A 16,401-nucleotide genomic window follows, 5' to 3' on the forward strand; every position below is an offset into this window, starting at 1 on the left:
CTAGGTACTAAACCCTTGACAGGAGCGGTTCCTTTGCTAGAATATTGATAATACGATATTTTGGTCACTTGGTAAGAAAGTGTTCAAAGGAATTTAAATCACGAAGGAAATCTTGTTGCTTTATTGTCTGTTAAACAAGTTTATAACTTTAAAAGATAATGCTAACTGGAAACGATTAAATCCAGGTCTGCGGTGAACAAACCGATATCACGTGCTGTTTGTAAAAAAAACTTTAATTGTTGTCCAGGTGCTCTAGCGCTGAAAGTTTAAAATCCACTGTGTAGGAATTCCCTCGCGGCATCTTGTCACACTGAAATCTATGCCGCGCGCGAAACATTTCCAAGTTAAGGAAACAATTAACTAACATAAAACCCAACAAAAAGACAGAATTATCCTTTTTATTTCCTTTTCTCTCTCTCTCTCTCTCTCTTTTTTACACACACACACACACACACACACACACACACACAGACGTGCAAGCAACAACAAGAGGTAAACAGTGCCTTGTAGAGCTAGATCCCGCGCTTCCTGGGTCCTTGCTGCACGATGAGCTGCAACAAAACATTATTGTCAGCCTCATTTTTTCTCAGTCAACACCAGTGAAAATCGAATTGCATATACCGATATCATAGTTTATGAAATACACAATCACACATTTATATTTCAATGGTCATAACGTCACTGTCACAATTACCATTCCCAGCTCCATTCTTACCAGCATTGTCAGCATCTTGATTGATTGATTGAGGAAACACAAACTCACATCTATATTTCAACGGTCACAACGACACAATCACACTTGGCACTGTCTTCAGTGACATTAATATTCGTAAGTTCACATTATTTCAAGGGTAACAGCCCGTCCTTAATTGAGCCCCTAGTCGACTACACGAAGCTTCGCGAAGTCTTTATACCGAAAACCCGCAGCTGCGGCGTGGTACTTTGATCCCAACATCGCTTCTCAAGTTTTGACATGCGAAGCTTCGCCGTAGCTCGCAACGAAGTTTTTTGTTGTTGTAAGAAGGGTGCTTTTCGATACAAGATGGACGACGACATCAGACTCAATACCGTAGTGAAGAATGAATTTATCGACTTTGGTTGACCCAAAGTACAAGAACTAACCTCCTACCTGTATTATTTCATACTGCGATGCATTGACATGTTGAATGACATGTTGCGCTCAATTCAGTTGATAGGCACGCCCCTCTCTGCCAACGCACGGTTCGTCAGCGGAAATCTAACCCGTGGTCCAGTAGCATCTCTGAGCAGTTTGGCAAACTGAAACGTGAACGTCGTCAGGCGGAGAGGTGCTGGCTTAAATCCAAACTCACTGTTCACAAAGAGATTTTTGAAACCATCAAACGCAAAGTAAATGACTTAGTTGAAGGCGCTAAAACTGCTTTCTTCTCTGCACAGATTATAGGTAGTAGAACATGCAAAGAACTTTTTTCAAAATTTCAATTCTCTGCTTGGCAAACAGACGGTTTCCAGCCTCCCCACCACCCATGACTCTAAGGACCTGCCAACTGTATTTTCTGACTACTTCACTCAGAAGATCGAAACCATCAGAAATAGCTTTCCTCCACCAGTGGCTTCGCCTCCGGCTTCACAATTCTCTGGTTCTTTGTTGGATAGCTTCACTCCTGTATCTGAGCAGTTTGTTTTGAAGATCTTGAAGAACACAGTGCCAAAGTCTTGTGAGCTAGACCCCATCCCCACCAACTTGTTTTATGAAAACCTTGACCTTTTTCTTCCCATCATAACCAACATAATCAACTCTTCTCTCACTTCTGGCACTGTGCCAATGGACTTGAAAACTGCAGTAGTTAAACCTTTGATCAAGAAACCATCTCTGGATAAAAATCAGTTGAAAAACTATAGACTTGTTTCCAACTTGCCATTCATTTCTAAAATTCTGGAAAAAGTAGTGCTTAGTCAGCTCCTCTCCCACCTTGACACCAACAACCTCTGCAACCCTCTTCAGTCAGCGTATAGGGCTTCGTGTTGTGAATGACATTCTTTCTGCTCTGGATAATGATGACCTATCAGTTCTGCTTCTCTTGGATAACTCAGCTGCGTTCGATACGATCGATCACTCTGTTCTGCTCTCTCGTCTCGAATCTGTTTTTGGCATTCACTCTACCGCTCTTCACTGGTTTAGTTCATATCTACAGGGCCGTAGTCAGTATGTGTCTGTCAATAATCTCTCATCTCCCCCATCTCCTCTCTGTTTCGGCGTTCCCCAGGGATCAGTTCTAGGCCCAGTTTTATTTGTACTATACACCACTCCTCTCTCTGCCGTCATCAAGCAACACGCAGTCAATCACTACCTCTTTGCAGACGACACACAACTCCAACAAGCATGCAAGCCTACAGAAATCCAAGCGGTGACGCACACTCTCCAAAACTGCACTTCAGATATTAAATCATGGATGACAAGCAATATGCTCAAGTTAAATGACGACAAGACTGATCTGAATTTCTTCTTTTCTCTGGAGCTTCCTCTTCGACCACTTCCCTTCCAGCCTCCATTACAGTAGGTTCTAGTCACATTTCTCTCTCTGATAGTGCTAGGAATCTTGGGTTCATCATGGACTCCCACCTCTCAATGAAACAACACATCAAAAAAGTCTGTCAGACATGCTACTTTGAGATCAGAAGAATAGGTTCCATAAGAAAATTTCTCACTGTTGATGCCACTAAAACTCTCGTTACATCCTGCATTCTGTCCAGATTAGATTACTGCAACTCCCTTCTCATAGGCTGCCCTGACTCCACTCTCCAACCCTTGCAAAAAGTACAACACTCTGCTGCACGTCTCATTTTCAGAGCACAGCATCGACAACCCTGCACTACTCTCATGAAAGAACTTCACTGGCTTCCTGTATCTGAACGTATTAGGTATAAAGCTGCCTGCTTCTGCTACAATATCATCTCTGAATCGGCACCTGCCTATCTTTCTGAACTGGTCTCCCTCTACACTCCCTCTCGCACCCTTCGTTCTTCTGATGATGCTCGACTTCTCCGTCAAGGTCGCTTTAAACGCAAGGCTCATGGCTTCCGCACGTTTTCGTACTATGGACCTCAGTTATGGAATTCACTCCCCTTTCAATTACGTCACTCTCCATCCATTTCATCTTTTAAGTCCAATTTGAAAACTCACGTGTTCCAACAACACTACGGATAGTTCCTTAGTATAGAGTCTGGGGATGTGAGATGTGCATGATGTGTTGTTTGAATCTGACAGTGATTGTATGATTTTTGTATACATGTATTGTTGTCGCGCGCTTTGAACTTCTGATAAGGCGCTTTATAAATGCCCGTTATTATTATTATTATTATTATATGAAACTCGAAATCCCAGCGCTCACGCCAACTGGTCCCGGCCGTGCTCAGTAAACAAAATAGAACACATAACTATGTGTTACAATTAACTTACGTCATCATCAAGTACGCAAAGTACAATTTGTGACGTAAAGTACTCAGAAAGAAGCACACCACGCGCTGGGCGAGACTACGCGCATGCGCTTTCTGGCTAATAAGATTTGAGACGCCATAGTGCCTTCCCTTGGACTGCGACGAAGTCTAGTTCCGGTAGCTTCGCGAAGTGAGCGACGCGTAGTCGACTTCGTCCAATTAAAGACAGGCTTCACTGTCAACCTACTGGTCAACATCCCCGTCCAGATTAGAATCGTCATTGTCGTTACAACTATTGTTTTCAAATTAGACTCTTGCGGGCGCAGTGGCGTGGTGGTAAGACGTCGGCCTCCTAATCGGGAGGTCGTGAGTTCGAATCTCGGTCGCTGCCGCCTGGTGGGTTAAGAGTGGAGATTTTTCCGATCTCCCAGGTCATCTTATGTGCAGACCTGCTAGTGACTTAACCCCCTTCGTGTGTACACGCAAGCACAAGACCAAGTGCGCACGGAAAATATCCTGTAATCCATGTCGGAGTTCGGTGGGTTATGGAAACACGAAAATACCCAGCATGCCTACTCAACGAAAGCGGAGTGAAGCTGATAGTAGATAGTAGATAGCCGAATGTTCGCAGAACTAGTTTGGCTTGGTTCGGCTGTAGTTATAGCAGGCTTAAGACTTTCCTGATCACTCAGGGGAGTCAAAAAGGCCAAAAGGCTAACAACAAAGTCAAAGTCAGCACCGAGGAATAGGTACCTATAATGAATTTATCAGCAAGTCTTTAAAATCAGCCTTGAAAGTGGCGAGAACTTTACTCGCAAGTAAAAACGCAAATCTACTCGCGAGTAAAAACGCAAATCTACTCGCCAAACGCAAGTAAAGGCACAACCTGCGTTGTACGTTGGTCAGAGAAATATTTCCTTTGGCTAGTAAAATAGTAAAGTAAAATTTGAGAGGCACTAGCCAAAGGCTAGTGGAGCATACGTGAGACTTTCAGGGCTGAAAATAGTTGCCAACATTTCTCATCACAGTCACGGCTGACCGTATCATATACGTGACGACTTACCCAGTTTTGCACCAGCTCAGAAGCCCCAGCGCCCATCCCGTGGTGTTGTCATAACGACACGTCAAGCGAACGTTCTTCTGACCGCGTTGAAGCGTTATTGCGGTCCCTTCTTGTCCGCCCTGCACTGACGTCGTGAGGGATACTCTGATGGGCGTTTCTGTTGTTGTTACAGTTGTTGTTACAGTTGTTGTTTCTGTTGTTAGTTCTGTTGTTGTTGCTGTTGTTGTTACTGTTGTTGTTGCAAAAAAAAAAAAGAAAAAAAGAATGCTAACCTTCCACAATTCAGAATCAAAAAACAACAGTGGTAAGCAAATGGAAAGTTTAAATTTTTACAAATCAATACATTCACAAGCACGTTGACGATCTGCAAAATGAACAGACAAGCGAACAATCAATGGTGTTTTTTTTCATGTCGGGCAAGGCATTGTCCTCGCAAAAAAAGAATAAAGAAATGAATTTGCTCAGTCAAAAATAAAAACTTTTTTTTTTTTAATTCTGTATTTAACGTTAGTGTTATGGTGTGTTTGTTGTTGATGGTGTTTTTGTTGTTCTAAATGTTGTTGCTTAAGTCATTCTTGTTCATTCTGTAGACAGAATATTAGAAAAGCATGTAAATTGACCAACACGTACCGACTCTCTCACGTTTCCCACTCACTCTCTCACACACATTCAAACACACACACACACACACACACACACACACACACACACACACACACACACACACACACACATACATACATTTTCCCACACACACACACACACACATGTTACATGTGTGTGTGTGTGTGTGTGGGAAAATGTATGTATGTGTGTGTGTGTGTGTGTGTGTGTGTGTGTGTGTGTGTGTATACATGATGTATACACACACACACACACACACACACGCACTCGGAACACACACACAACCACACACACAACCACACACACACACACACACACATACGTTCCTTTCCGCCAAACTGGGTTCCTCACATCACACAACGGATAGTGCGTTTGTAGTGCACTTGCACTACAACGGCACTGGGCGCAGTGCCTTTGTAGTGCACTTGCACTACAACGGCACTGGGTGCAGTACTCGCTCCGGGATCGACGAATTTTACACTAAAAAAGGCACAAAATTTGACCTATTTCGTCGCCTATAGGGGACGGAAAGAATGTCATTTTGAACATGGTTATGACATTCTTTCCGTCAAAAAAAAAAGTTTTTTTTTTTTTATTTTTTTTTTTTACGGAAAGAATGTCATTTTGAACATGGTTATGACATTCTTTCCGTCAAAAAAGACGTTTTTATTTTTTTTATTTTTTTTATTTTCACTCTTTGTCATGCTTAAAAAAAGTGGGTCCCTGATTGAGGAACCCAGTTTTCAAAAGAACCCAGTTTTTACTGAGTGTTAACTAGCCGTGAACCCGGTTTGATGGATAGGAACGTACACACACACACACACACACACACACACACACTCACACACACCCACACACGCACTCGAACACACACACACACACACACACACACACGCACACGCACTCGAACACACACTCACACACACACACACACACACTCACACACACACACACACCACACACACACACACACACACACACACACACACACACACACTCACACACACCCACACACGCACTCGAACACACACACACACACACACACACACACACACGCACACGCACTCGAACACACACTCACACACACACACACACTCACACACACACACACACCACACACACACACACACACACCACACACACACACACACACACACACACACACACACACACACACACACACACACACACACACACACACACACACACACACCCAACAAATGTGCAAAACTCTGTGTATTCTTCTCTGTGCGTATATGATATTTTCCTATCCTTGTTTGTTTGTGTGTGCGTGCGTGCTTATGTGTGTACATGTGTGCGCGATTGCTTCTGTGTGTGTGTGTATGTATGTGTTTGTGTGTGTGCATGAAGAGCATGAAACCCTGGGAGTGTGTAAAGCTCCAAAGCTCCAGATTTAAAAACGTTCAAGGATTTGACTAATGTTTATTTCATGATCCGAATACAGTCATACTGTGTGACCTTGATATTGACGATGCCCACCAAGTCTCATTCTCTCTTAGTCATTATTTACTCAGGTGAGTAAAAACAAATAGACAGGAAGTGTTGCTTGCAAGAAATCCCACCGTCATTTTGTAACACTCCCTCAAGCATTTTATGTAGACTCACGTAGCAATTATAAGACCGTTACACGACAGTTCTCGCCGTCTATCAAACCGGTGTACCAGAGCATTGTGACCGGGGAGTAATTCATGGCTAGCCTATTTTTACCGGGCTGTCATTCTGGGCTAGTAAGTTTTGACCCCCCCCCCCCCCTTAGTCAATTTGGACTCCCCCCCCCCCCGCCCCTCCTTCAAACTTCAAGAATAAGTACATTTTCACCTTTAAAAACAAAATGTATGCATATTCATCTATGTATCTCTACTCAAAAATGACCCCCCCCCCCCCCAATCAAAACTGACTCAGCTAGTCAATCCGCCCCCCCCCCCCCCCTCATTTCCCCTCCCTTTAAATGTCAAGAATCAGTACATGAGGACCTTTTAAAACATAATTCATAAATATATGTAGTATGTGCGTATCTCTACTGGTTTTAGGGGTGGGGTCAACTGAGTAGGTCTGACCCCCCCCCCCTCCTCCTTGCAAACTTCACGAATAAGTACATGGGCATTTAAAATCAAATATGTGACCCTCCACCACGGAATGAGTCGCATGTCACCTTTGCATGATTTTCATATTTTTACATTTTCATAAAGAGTTGTTTATGCTCTATCCAGTGGTGAAACCCGTTTTAGAAAAGAGCGAAAACTGTTTGAGTTATACGCCTGTGACTAAGGTGACCCTCACACTGATACCTTACACCCCCCCAGACGTATATTAGGCCTAGCGCAGAACCGCGCGAGGTGACATGCGACTCATTCCGTGGTGGAGGGTCAAATATGTTCATTTTGGGATAGCCCCCGACAAATCTGTAGAGATACATAGATGCACACATATTATATGCACACATTTTGTTTTATAAGGTCCTAATTAAAGTACTTATTCTTGAAGTTTGAAGGTGGGGTCCAGAGGGGGGGGGGCTGGACAAGAAAGACCCCAACCCCCAAACCTGTAGGAATACATAGATGCATACATATATACATACATTTTGTTTTTAAAAGTTCCTGATATACTTATTACTGAAGTTTGAAGCGGGGGAGGGAGGGTTAAAATTGACTAAGGTTACACCGGTTTTCATTTATTTTCAACAAATAAGTACTTCCCGTATCACAACAATTTAAAATTGATAATCCTAGCAGGGTTAATAACATAAGATAAGATAAGATAAGATAAGAAAACTTTAATGTCTATTTTCATTTTACATATAAACATGGACATTTGTTTTGTGGCACCACATCGCATTTCTAATAACACAAACACACGGTCATAAAGCATAATCTACTTTTGGGGGTTTAACCATGTGCTACTGCAACGGGCGCAGTGGCGTGGTGGTAAGACATCGGCCTCCTAATCGGGAGGTCGTGAGTTCGAATCCCGGTCGCTGCCGGCTGGTGGGTTACGAGTGGAGATTTTTCCGATCTTCCAGGTCAACTTATGTGCGGACCTGCTAGTGACTTAACCCCCTTCGTGTGTACACGTAAGCACAAGACTAAGTGCGCACGGAAAAGATCCTGTAAGAGTTCGGTGGGTTATAGAAACACGAAAATACCCAGCATGCCTCTCCCGAAATCGGCATATGCTGCCTGAATGTCGGGGTAAAAACGGTCATACACGTACACATCCACTCGTGCTAAAAACATGAGTGAACGTGGGAGTCTAAGCCCATGATCGAAGAAGAAGAAGAAGAACAACAACAACAACAACAATAACAACAAGTCGCGTGAAGCGATATAAAAACATTTAGTCAAGATCAACACCACAAACCAATCATCGCCGAGACTTCATTCAGATAGTCTCGGCTAACCATATCGAAGAACAAGACGGGTCACGCTCGCCGCGAAGCACGCGTCCGTTGTACTTATTGAACCTATTTTCTTTCATTCTAAGTCCATTTTTAGAGTCAACATAACATATCTGTATATTTTTGAATTCAGGAAAAGATGAGGAATACAATGCGATACATTTTAAATCTGTTTGCGGAAAATCGATTTTAATGACAACTCTAATGAGCAAACTCATTAATCAATTTTTAAGCCTCCAATCTGAAATGCAATACCAAAGGCCGGGCTTTGTCGAAGATTACTTGACCGAAATTTCAACCAATTTCGTTGAACAATGAGAGCGTGACAGTGCTGCCTCAACTTTCACAAAAAGCCGGATGTGACGTCATCAAAGACATTTATCCAAAAAATGAAAAAACAAGTCTGGGGATATTATACTCAGGAACTCTCATGTAAAGTTTCATGAAGATCTGTCCAGTAGTTTTCTCGGAATCATTTTATACACACACACACACACACACACACACACACCATGATCCTCGTCTAGATTCCCCGTCTCTATGTTAAAACATTTAGACATAACTTGACTAAATGTAAAAGGGAGAAGAAGAAGAAGAAGAAGAAGAAGAAGAAGAAGAAGAAGAAGAAGAAGAAGAAGAAGAAGAAGACTTACGGCCGCATCCATCAGAAACCAAGGCTTCTGCAGGCCCGGGGAAGAACAGGACGCTGTATCTATACTGGCAGGGATACCAGGTCAGGACCGAACTCTTGGAAAACTTGCACTCTCCACTTTTATATTTTGAGAGCGTCGACGAGGTGGTAGTCTCCCGAAAGTTGACCTGAAACGAGACACATACAATGTGGATGGAAGACGAAGGGCGCTTTTCTTCGGTGCTTTTGTTGTTGTTGTTGTTGTTGTTGTTGTTGTTGTTGTTGTTGTTGTTGTTGTTGTTGTTGTTGTTGTTGTTGTTGTTGCTTTTTCTGGTCCTCTTCACCGAGTGATGTTTGCGCCGCCTTTACATGGCGGTGTATACTATAGGAATCACTCTGTCCGTGTGTGTGTTTGTTTGTTTGTTTGACTGTTTGTCACACTTCGGCTTAGACTTTTATCTCTGGTACTCTGGGTTCAATTGAGCTGACATTTGGTGAGTAGCTTTAAATTGTGGCGCAAACGGTGTGTGCAAAACATCAGGTTCCTATCTAGCTTTAGTAAAACGGCAGATGCTTCATGTCTCACCCAGTCACATTATTCTGACACCGGACCAACCAGTCCTAGCACTAACCCGATAATGCCAGACGCCAGGCGGAGCAGCCACTAGATTGCCAATTGCAAAGTCTTAGGTATGACCCGGCCGGGGTTCGAACCCACGACCTCCCGATCACGGGGCAGACGCCTTACCACTAGGCCAACCGGTGGGGCTTGGGGTGTGTGTGTGTGTGTGTGTGTGTGTGTGTGTGTGTGTGTGTGTGTGTGTGTATGTGTGTATATGTGTGTGTGTGTGTGTGTGTGTGTGTGTGTGTGTGTGTGTGTATAAAGTGATTCCGAGAAAACTACTGGACCGATCTTCATGAAACTTTACATGAGAGTTCCTAAGTATAATATCCCCAGACTTTTTTTCTCCATTTTTTTGATAAATGTCTTTGATGACGTCATATCATTTTGTGAAAGTTGATGCAGCACTGTCACGCTCTCATTTTTCAACCAAATTGGTTGAAATTTTGGTCAAAAAATCTTCGACGAAGCCCAAACTTCGGTATTGCATTTCAGCTTGGCGGCTTAAAAATTGATTAATGAGTTTGCTCATTAAAGTTGTCATAACAATTGATTTTTCGCAAACAGATTTAAAATTTATTGCATTGTATTCCTCATCTTCTCCTGAATTCAAAAATATATAGATATGTCATGTTGACTCTAAAAATGTATTTATGAAAGAAAATAGGTTCACTAAGTACTACGGACGCGTGCTTCGCGGCGGCAAGCGTGACCCGTCTTGTTCTTCGATATGGTTAGCCGAGACTATCTGAATGTAGTCTTGGCGATGATTGGTTTGTTGTGTTGATCTTGACTAAATGTTTTTATATCGCTTCACGTGACTTGTTTTTTTTTTGCGATAGGGCGAGTGCACCACCAAAATTAGTTGACTAGAACGTTGTCGGGTGTTTCATCTTTCATTAGCAACTGACAAAATAAGGGGAAGTTCCGTAAAGGTCCCCATTTTAACGGAGGAAACGACCTACCCCCCTCTTTGACAAGTAGTTACAGAACGATGACAAAGACCCTCATCTGGATTCGCGCTAGTATTTGGAGCAAACAGAACCCGAGAATGGAAGTTGTAACGGTTTTCCGTTAAAAATGTGCAAACGTTCGTAACGTCCTAGAAACAAATGTGACATGCACGCAACTTTGTATGCTTTGCAAAAAATCGTGTCATTACATGTGTGCCAAGTTTCAGAAACATTCTTTCATGGGCTCAAAAGACATAGCTTCATGACTTTGAAGAAATAAAAAGTAAAATCTCACTCCACTGGACTGTTCTATTTTTAGACGATGACGTCTGCAAAACTTATATCAAGGTAGCTGAGTGATCAGGACACACACTTTCCACTATCAAGGTTAATTGCACAAAGCTCAGCGATTGAAACCTGTTTCCTTTATATAAAATGTGTGTTAGGTGTGTTGTTTTTGAAATTTGTCTTTGGCACGGTGGGTGTGCAAGCGCGTGAGTTTATGCATCTGTCTGTCTGTGACTACGTGTGTGTTTGTATGTGTGCATGATAAAAAAATAATCCGAAGAGCTCCAAATAATTATACTTTTTGAGTTTGTGTGACTGTTCCCGTAGCTTAATGTTCACGATTTACGAATTAAGGGACAACCAAAAAGGCGTTCTCTCTGTGTCATAACGGACAGATAACGGTTCTCTGTATAGTAGGCCGTTATGACCTCGAGACAATGCTCTTTCAGACTCTTAAAAACCTGGCGATGTCCATCTCCACAGCTCCATTTCGTAGCATTCTAACTGTCTGATTCGTCACAGCAAATGCCAGATTGTGTTTTGCCACTATCAAGACGACGATGAGAAAAAAACAGTGTTGCCTCCCTCTGACGTAATATTTTTTGAATTATATGACGTCATGTCTGCATTCTTCTGTTTTTGTTTTGTTTTGTCTTCTTTACTTCTTTTTTATGCAGCACAGCTGTGTTCAAAACACTACTGAGCAAGGTGTTCGCATCATCCGTGAAGGCTATACGCATCCTATCGGAGAACGAGAAACAATTATAGAAAAAGTCCTTAAAAAAAGTTGCGCGAAAGACACCAGAGACAGTATTTTTTTACCTCTTTTCAAACGATCATAACATTTGAGCCCGTGAACGAATGTTTCTGAAACTTGGCACACATGTAATGGCACCATTTTTTGCAAAGTATACAAAGTTGAGTGTATATCACATTTGTGTCTTGGATGTTACAAACGTTTACACATTTTTAACGGAAACCCGTTACAACGTCCATTCTCGGGTTTCGTTTGCTCTAAGTACTGGAACATATACAGGTGAGGGACTTTTTCATGGTTCTGTGAAATGTGGAGAGGCTACTATTTGAAGTTTTAGATTAATTGCATATCAACTGCGGCTACCCAGCAAAAACACCATAAAAAACATGGATTTTTTGCTGTTTTTCAGGATTGTGGTCGCTCTCCTTTCCACGCTGGATCAGCCTGACTGCGGGCGGATTTGAACGAAATTTGTATGACTTGTTAGGTAAGACACCAAATAAACTTTTTGGTGTAAAAATGCAAAATATCATTCAGTTTAAGTCACCGTTTCGACGGTGGTTGAAAGTGAATCATGCCGTCAAAAAACGCCATTTTTGAGGGTCGGCGTGGTCCCGGACCTGTGACGTCATACCCAGATATTACTCAGATTCCAGAAACACATTTTTGAGCAGAAGAAAGACTGATCTTCAAAAACACGTATATATCTGACCAAAAAACTGCTGATTAATATCTGGGGCATACCACTGAACAAATATCCTTAACTTTTTGTGCTCAGTGTATTTACACAGCAAAAACCCTGACCAAATTTAATAGATTTTTTTGTATAACCCGAAACCAACGAGCATGTTAATCCTTTTCACTGAATTAATATTACTTGTTTGCAAAAGTGGCTGAAAAGGGCGGAATCTTACTCAAAGAAGGGACGGTTTATGGAAGACATAATTGGTCATACTAGGCAGATTGTATTTTTGGCTCACGTAAGTGTAGCCTATGCGATGATAAACTTTGTCTGTCTGTGCGTGCGTGCGTGCGTGCGTGTGTGTGTGTGTGTGTGTGTATGTGTGTGATAGAAACTTTAACATTTCCGAGTCTATGGATTACGTCAGTCTCGGTCAAAAGTGTTTGACGTGTGTGATAGAAACTATTTGAAGACGTCACATTATGACGTAAGAGGGTTAGACGTCACGCAAAGGAATTACTGAACGTCTCGGTCATTGTTATTGTGAGCGGGCCGAGACTACTTGGCAGATCCAGGGTCTCGCTTTCTTGCACAGTTTCACCTATGCTTACTGTGTGTGTGTGTGTGTGTGTGTGTGTGTGTGTGTGTGTGTGTGTGTGTGTGTGTGTGTGTGTGTGTGTGTGTGTGTGTGTGTGTGTGTGTGTGTGTGTGTGTGTGTGTGTGTGTGTGTGTGTGTGTGTGTGTGTGTGTGTGTGTGTGTGTGTGTGTGTGTGTGTGTGTGTGTATGTGTGACGGAGTGATTGAGTTTGTGTTACTGTTTGTCGATTTCTTACGTGAGCCTTGAAGGCTTCGCCTCTTGTTCGATTTGTCTTCCTCGAATTTTTTTTTCTCTCGATTGTTTTCTTCTTTCTCGGATAAGGAATGCTTTGTCCCCTCGGAAATGTGTATCTTTTGTCGAAAATCCACTGATCCAAGGAGAATTCCCATGCCAGAGTAAGGCTGTTTAAGGTTAGGCCAAAAAAAAAAATAGGTGTGGTTACGGTAACATAGCCAAAAAAATAGGGTAGGTAGGTAGGCAATCACTTTTTTTTTTTAAACTTTTTTTTCTAATGTGTACAAATTAAACCTACTTGACAGGGAAATAAGTGTGCGACACGGGCGCTTTCGCTTTCATTGCGTTTTTTGCACTCGTTTTTTTTGTTGTTTTTGTTTGTTTGACAAATGTAATAAAAAGTTATAGGATCGGCCCCTAAAAATAGGGTAGGTCGGGTTACCGTAACCACACCTATTTTTTTTTTAGGCCTTATGGCAAGTCACAACTGTTTCTTTACCTTGTTTGTACCATCTATCTGGGCCCAATGGCAGGACATGGGACAGATAGCGCTGAACGCGTGTTCGAACCGACAGCAGCCAGTGAGTGTCTGCGAGTTGCTGCTGTACCTCACATAGCAGTCGGACAGAACCGCCTGATCTGCACACATATATATGCAGCATGTACTCTGCTCTTGGCGAAAACACAGTGCACGTTCATTTGTTCACCAATCTAATTATTAATTTTGTGTGATGTGGGACAGAGAATCACAACCTTTCTTAAATGACACACATAGATAATACTACCTGACTTGCTGTGTCTATAGAGAATACTACATGGCTTGCTGTGTCCTATCAGATTTACACGAGTTTATTTTTTTTAAATATTGAACTGCGAGCGAAAGCGAGCTGTGCACTATTTGAAAAAGCAACGAGTGTAAATCTGGTAAGACACAGCAAGCCATGTAGTATTCTGTTTATCCTACATACTGTACTTACGTGTATTTGACTGAAAATGTCTTGCAGTAGAGGCAGCTAATATAAATAATTGAAGAGGCTTGTTTTGGAACCTCGATCTCTTCTAAAGCCTTGTGCAATCTATTACGTCAAAGCAATGAAACGTCACTCTGAAAGTGTGGCGTGACGTGTTAGTTCTAAAGATTCATCGAGGGTAATTAGCGAGCGCAATTTTTGTTTCTATAATGACGTTTGTCTGGGTGACTTTGGCATCGTAAGCAGTGGAAAAACAGGTCCCTGCCAGACTTGCTTGACATAACCTCATTTACATGATATACACACGTGTGATTTGAACGATTATTATCTCACGGGTGTCTCTCTCACGTATGTAGGATAAATGCTTTTACAAGATACCGTTATGTAACCAAACAAATACATTAATGTATTAGAAGTGCAATACATTTGGCACAGTTGCCAACCAGCCCAGACGCATCATACCTTCAGCAAAGGACACATGGGCCTACCACATACAGCTATATGAAAGCTAGAACCACATTTTGATTAACCTTCGCCGGTCGTCGTGGGTCCGTGTGGACCCAGAAGGGTGTTTAATTGCAAATATCTCTTAAACCAGTGTGAATTTTTTAATGAGCTTTTAAGAATGCCTCAGACACCTAAAAAGCTCTTATGTCCTACAAGATCATTACATTTCAGCGAGAAGTAATTAACAAGTCGCGTAAGGCGAAAATACAACATTTAGTCAAGTAGCTGTCGAACTCACAGAATGAAACTGAACGCAACGCAACGCAGCAAGACCGTATACTCGTAGCATCGTCACTCCACCGCCCGTGGCAAAGGCAGTGCCCGTGGAATTTACAAGAAGAGCGGGGTATTCGTTGCGCTGAGAAGGATAGCACGCTTTTCTGTACCTCTCTTCGTTTTAACTTTCTGAGCGTGTTTTTAATCCAAACATATCATATCTATATGTTTTTGGAATCAGGAACCGACAAGGAATAAGATGAAAGTGTTTTTAAATTGATTTCGATAAAAAATGTTGATAATAATTTTTATATATTTAATTTTCAGAGCTTGTTTTTAATCCGAATATAACATATTTATATGTTTTTGGAATCAGCAAATGATGGAAAATAAGATAAACGTAAATTTGGATCGTTTTATAATTTTTTTTTTTTTTTACAATTTTCAGATTTTTAATGACCAAAGTCATTAATTAATGTTTAAGCCACCAAGCTGAAATGCAATACCGAAGTTTGGGCTTCGTTGAAGATTACTTGACCAAAATTTCAACCAATTTGGTTGAAAAATGAGGGCGTGACAGTGCCGTCTCAACTTTCACGAAAAGCCGGATATGACGTCATCAAAGACATTTATCAAAAAAATGAAAAAAAGGTTCGGGGATTTCATACCCAGGAACTCTCATGTCAAATTTCATAAAGATCGGTCCAGTAGTTTAGTCTGAATCGCTCTACACACACACACACACACACACACACACACACACACACACACAGACACACGCACATACACCACGACCCTCGTCTCGATTCCCCCCTCGATGTTAAAACATTTAGTCATAACTTGACTAAATGTAAAAACACACAGGTCAAATTTAGACTACACACGGAAGACATCGTGGGGCCGTGCGGACCCATGTTTCTCAAACTGAAGGAACTTACATAAAAACTAGGGAGAGAAGTCACAAACCTTCAGGTATTGGCTCTAAACATCATTTTCTGCGATCTGTTTAATTTTGGAGTTAATAAGCAAGTCGCCTGGAGCGAAATTAATGCATAACAATGTGGGTCCACACGGCCCCACGACGTCTACAGAAGGGTATTCACGTGTTTCCTTTTCTGAGAAGCTTTAGTCCGCATGGTAACAATTAAATTAATAATTTAATTGAAATACTTCTCGCGGAAATTTAACCACGGCGTCTACGGAAGGGGATGCACGTGTTTGCTTCTTTGGAAAGCATGGGTCTACGGAAGGGTATGCATATTTTTTTCATTTTTTGAGAAGCATGGGTCAGCACGGCCCCACGATGTCTTCCGTGTGTAGTCGATAACCCGGTCGGGCGAAGGTTTAAAGGAATGCTGCAAATACAAAATACGACCAAGGAAAAAAAATGTCTGAATAAAAACAAACAAAAAAACCAAATCAA

General features: G+C 41.9%; 1 protein-coding gene across 1 annotated transcript in view; it reads right to left on the reverse strand.

The window, feature by feature from the left end:
* Positions 1-120: 120 nt before the first annotated feature.
* The window catches only part of LOC138950005 (uncharacterized), an 18,427-nt gene continuing 2,146 nt past the window's right edge, over positions 121-16,401 (reverse strand). The window contains exons 2-6 of the mRNA XM_070321786.1: positions 13,784-13,923; positions 9,173-9,338; positions 4,481-4,709; positions 504-551; positions 121-127 (exon numbers count right to left, since the gene is read on the reverse strand). Of these exons, the coding sequence (XP_070177887.1) occupies positions 121-127; positions 504-551; positions 4,481-4,709; positions 9,173-9,338; positions 13,784-13,923 (590 nt within the window). The remainder of the gene's footprint in view (positions 128-503; positions 552-4,480; positions 4,710-9,172; positions 9,339-13,783; positions 13,924-16,401) is intronic.

Source organism: Littorina saxatilis, linkage group LG16, assembly GCF_037325665.1.
Source record: "Littorina saxatilis isolate snail1 linkage group LG16, US_GU_Lsax_2.0, whole genome shotgun sequence".
Classification (NCBI taxonomy): Eukaryota; Metazoa; Mollusca; class Gastropoda; order Littorinimorpha; family Littorinidae; genus Littorina; species Littorina saxatilis.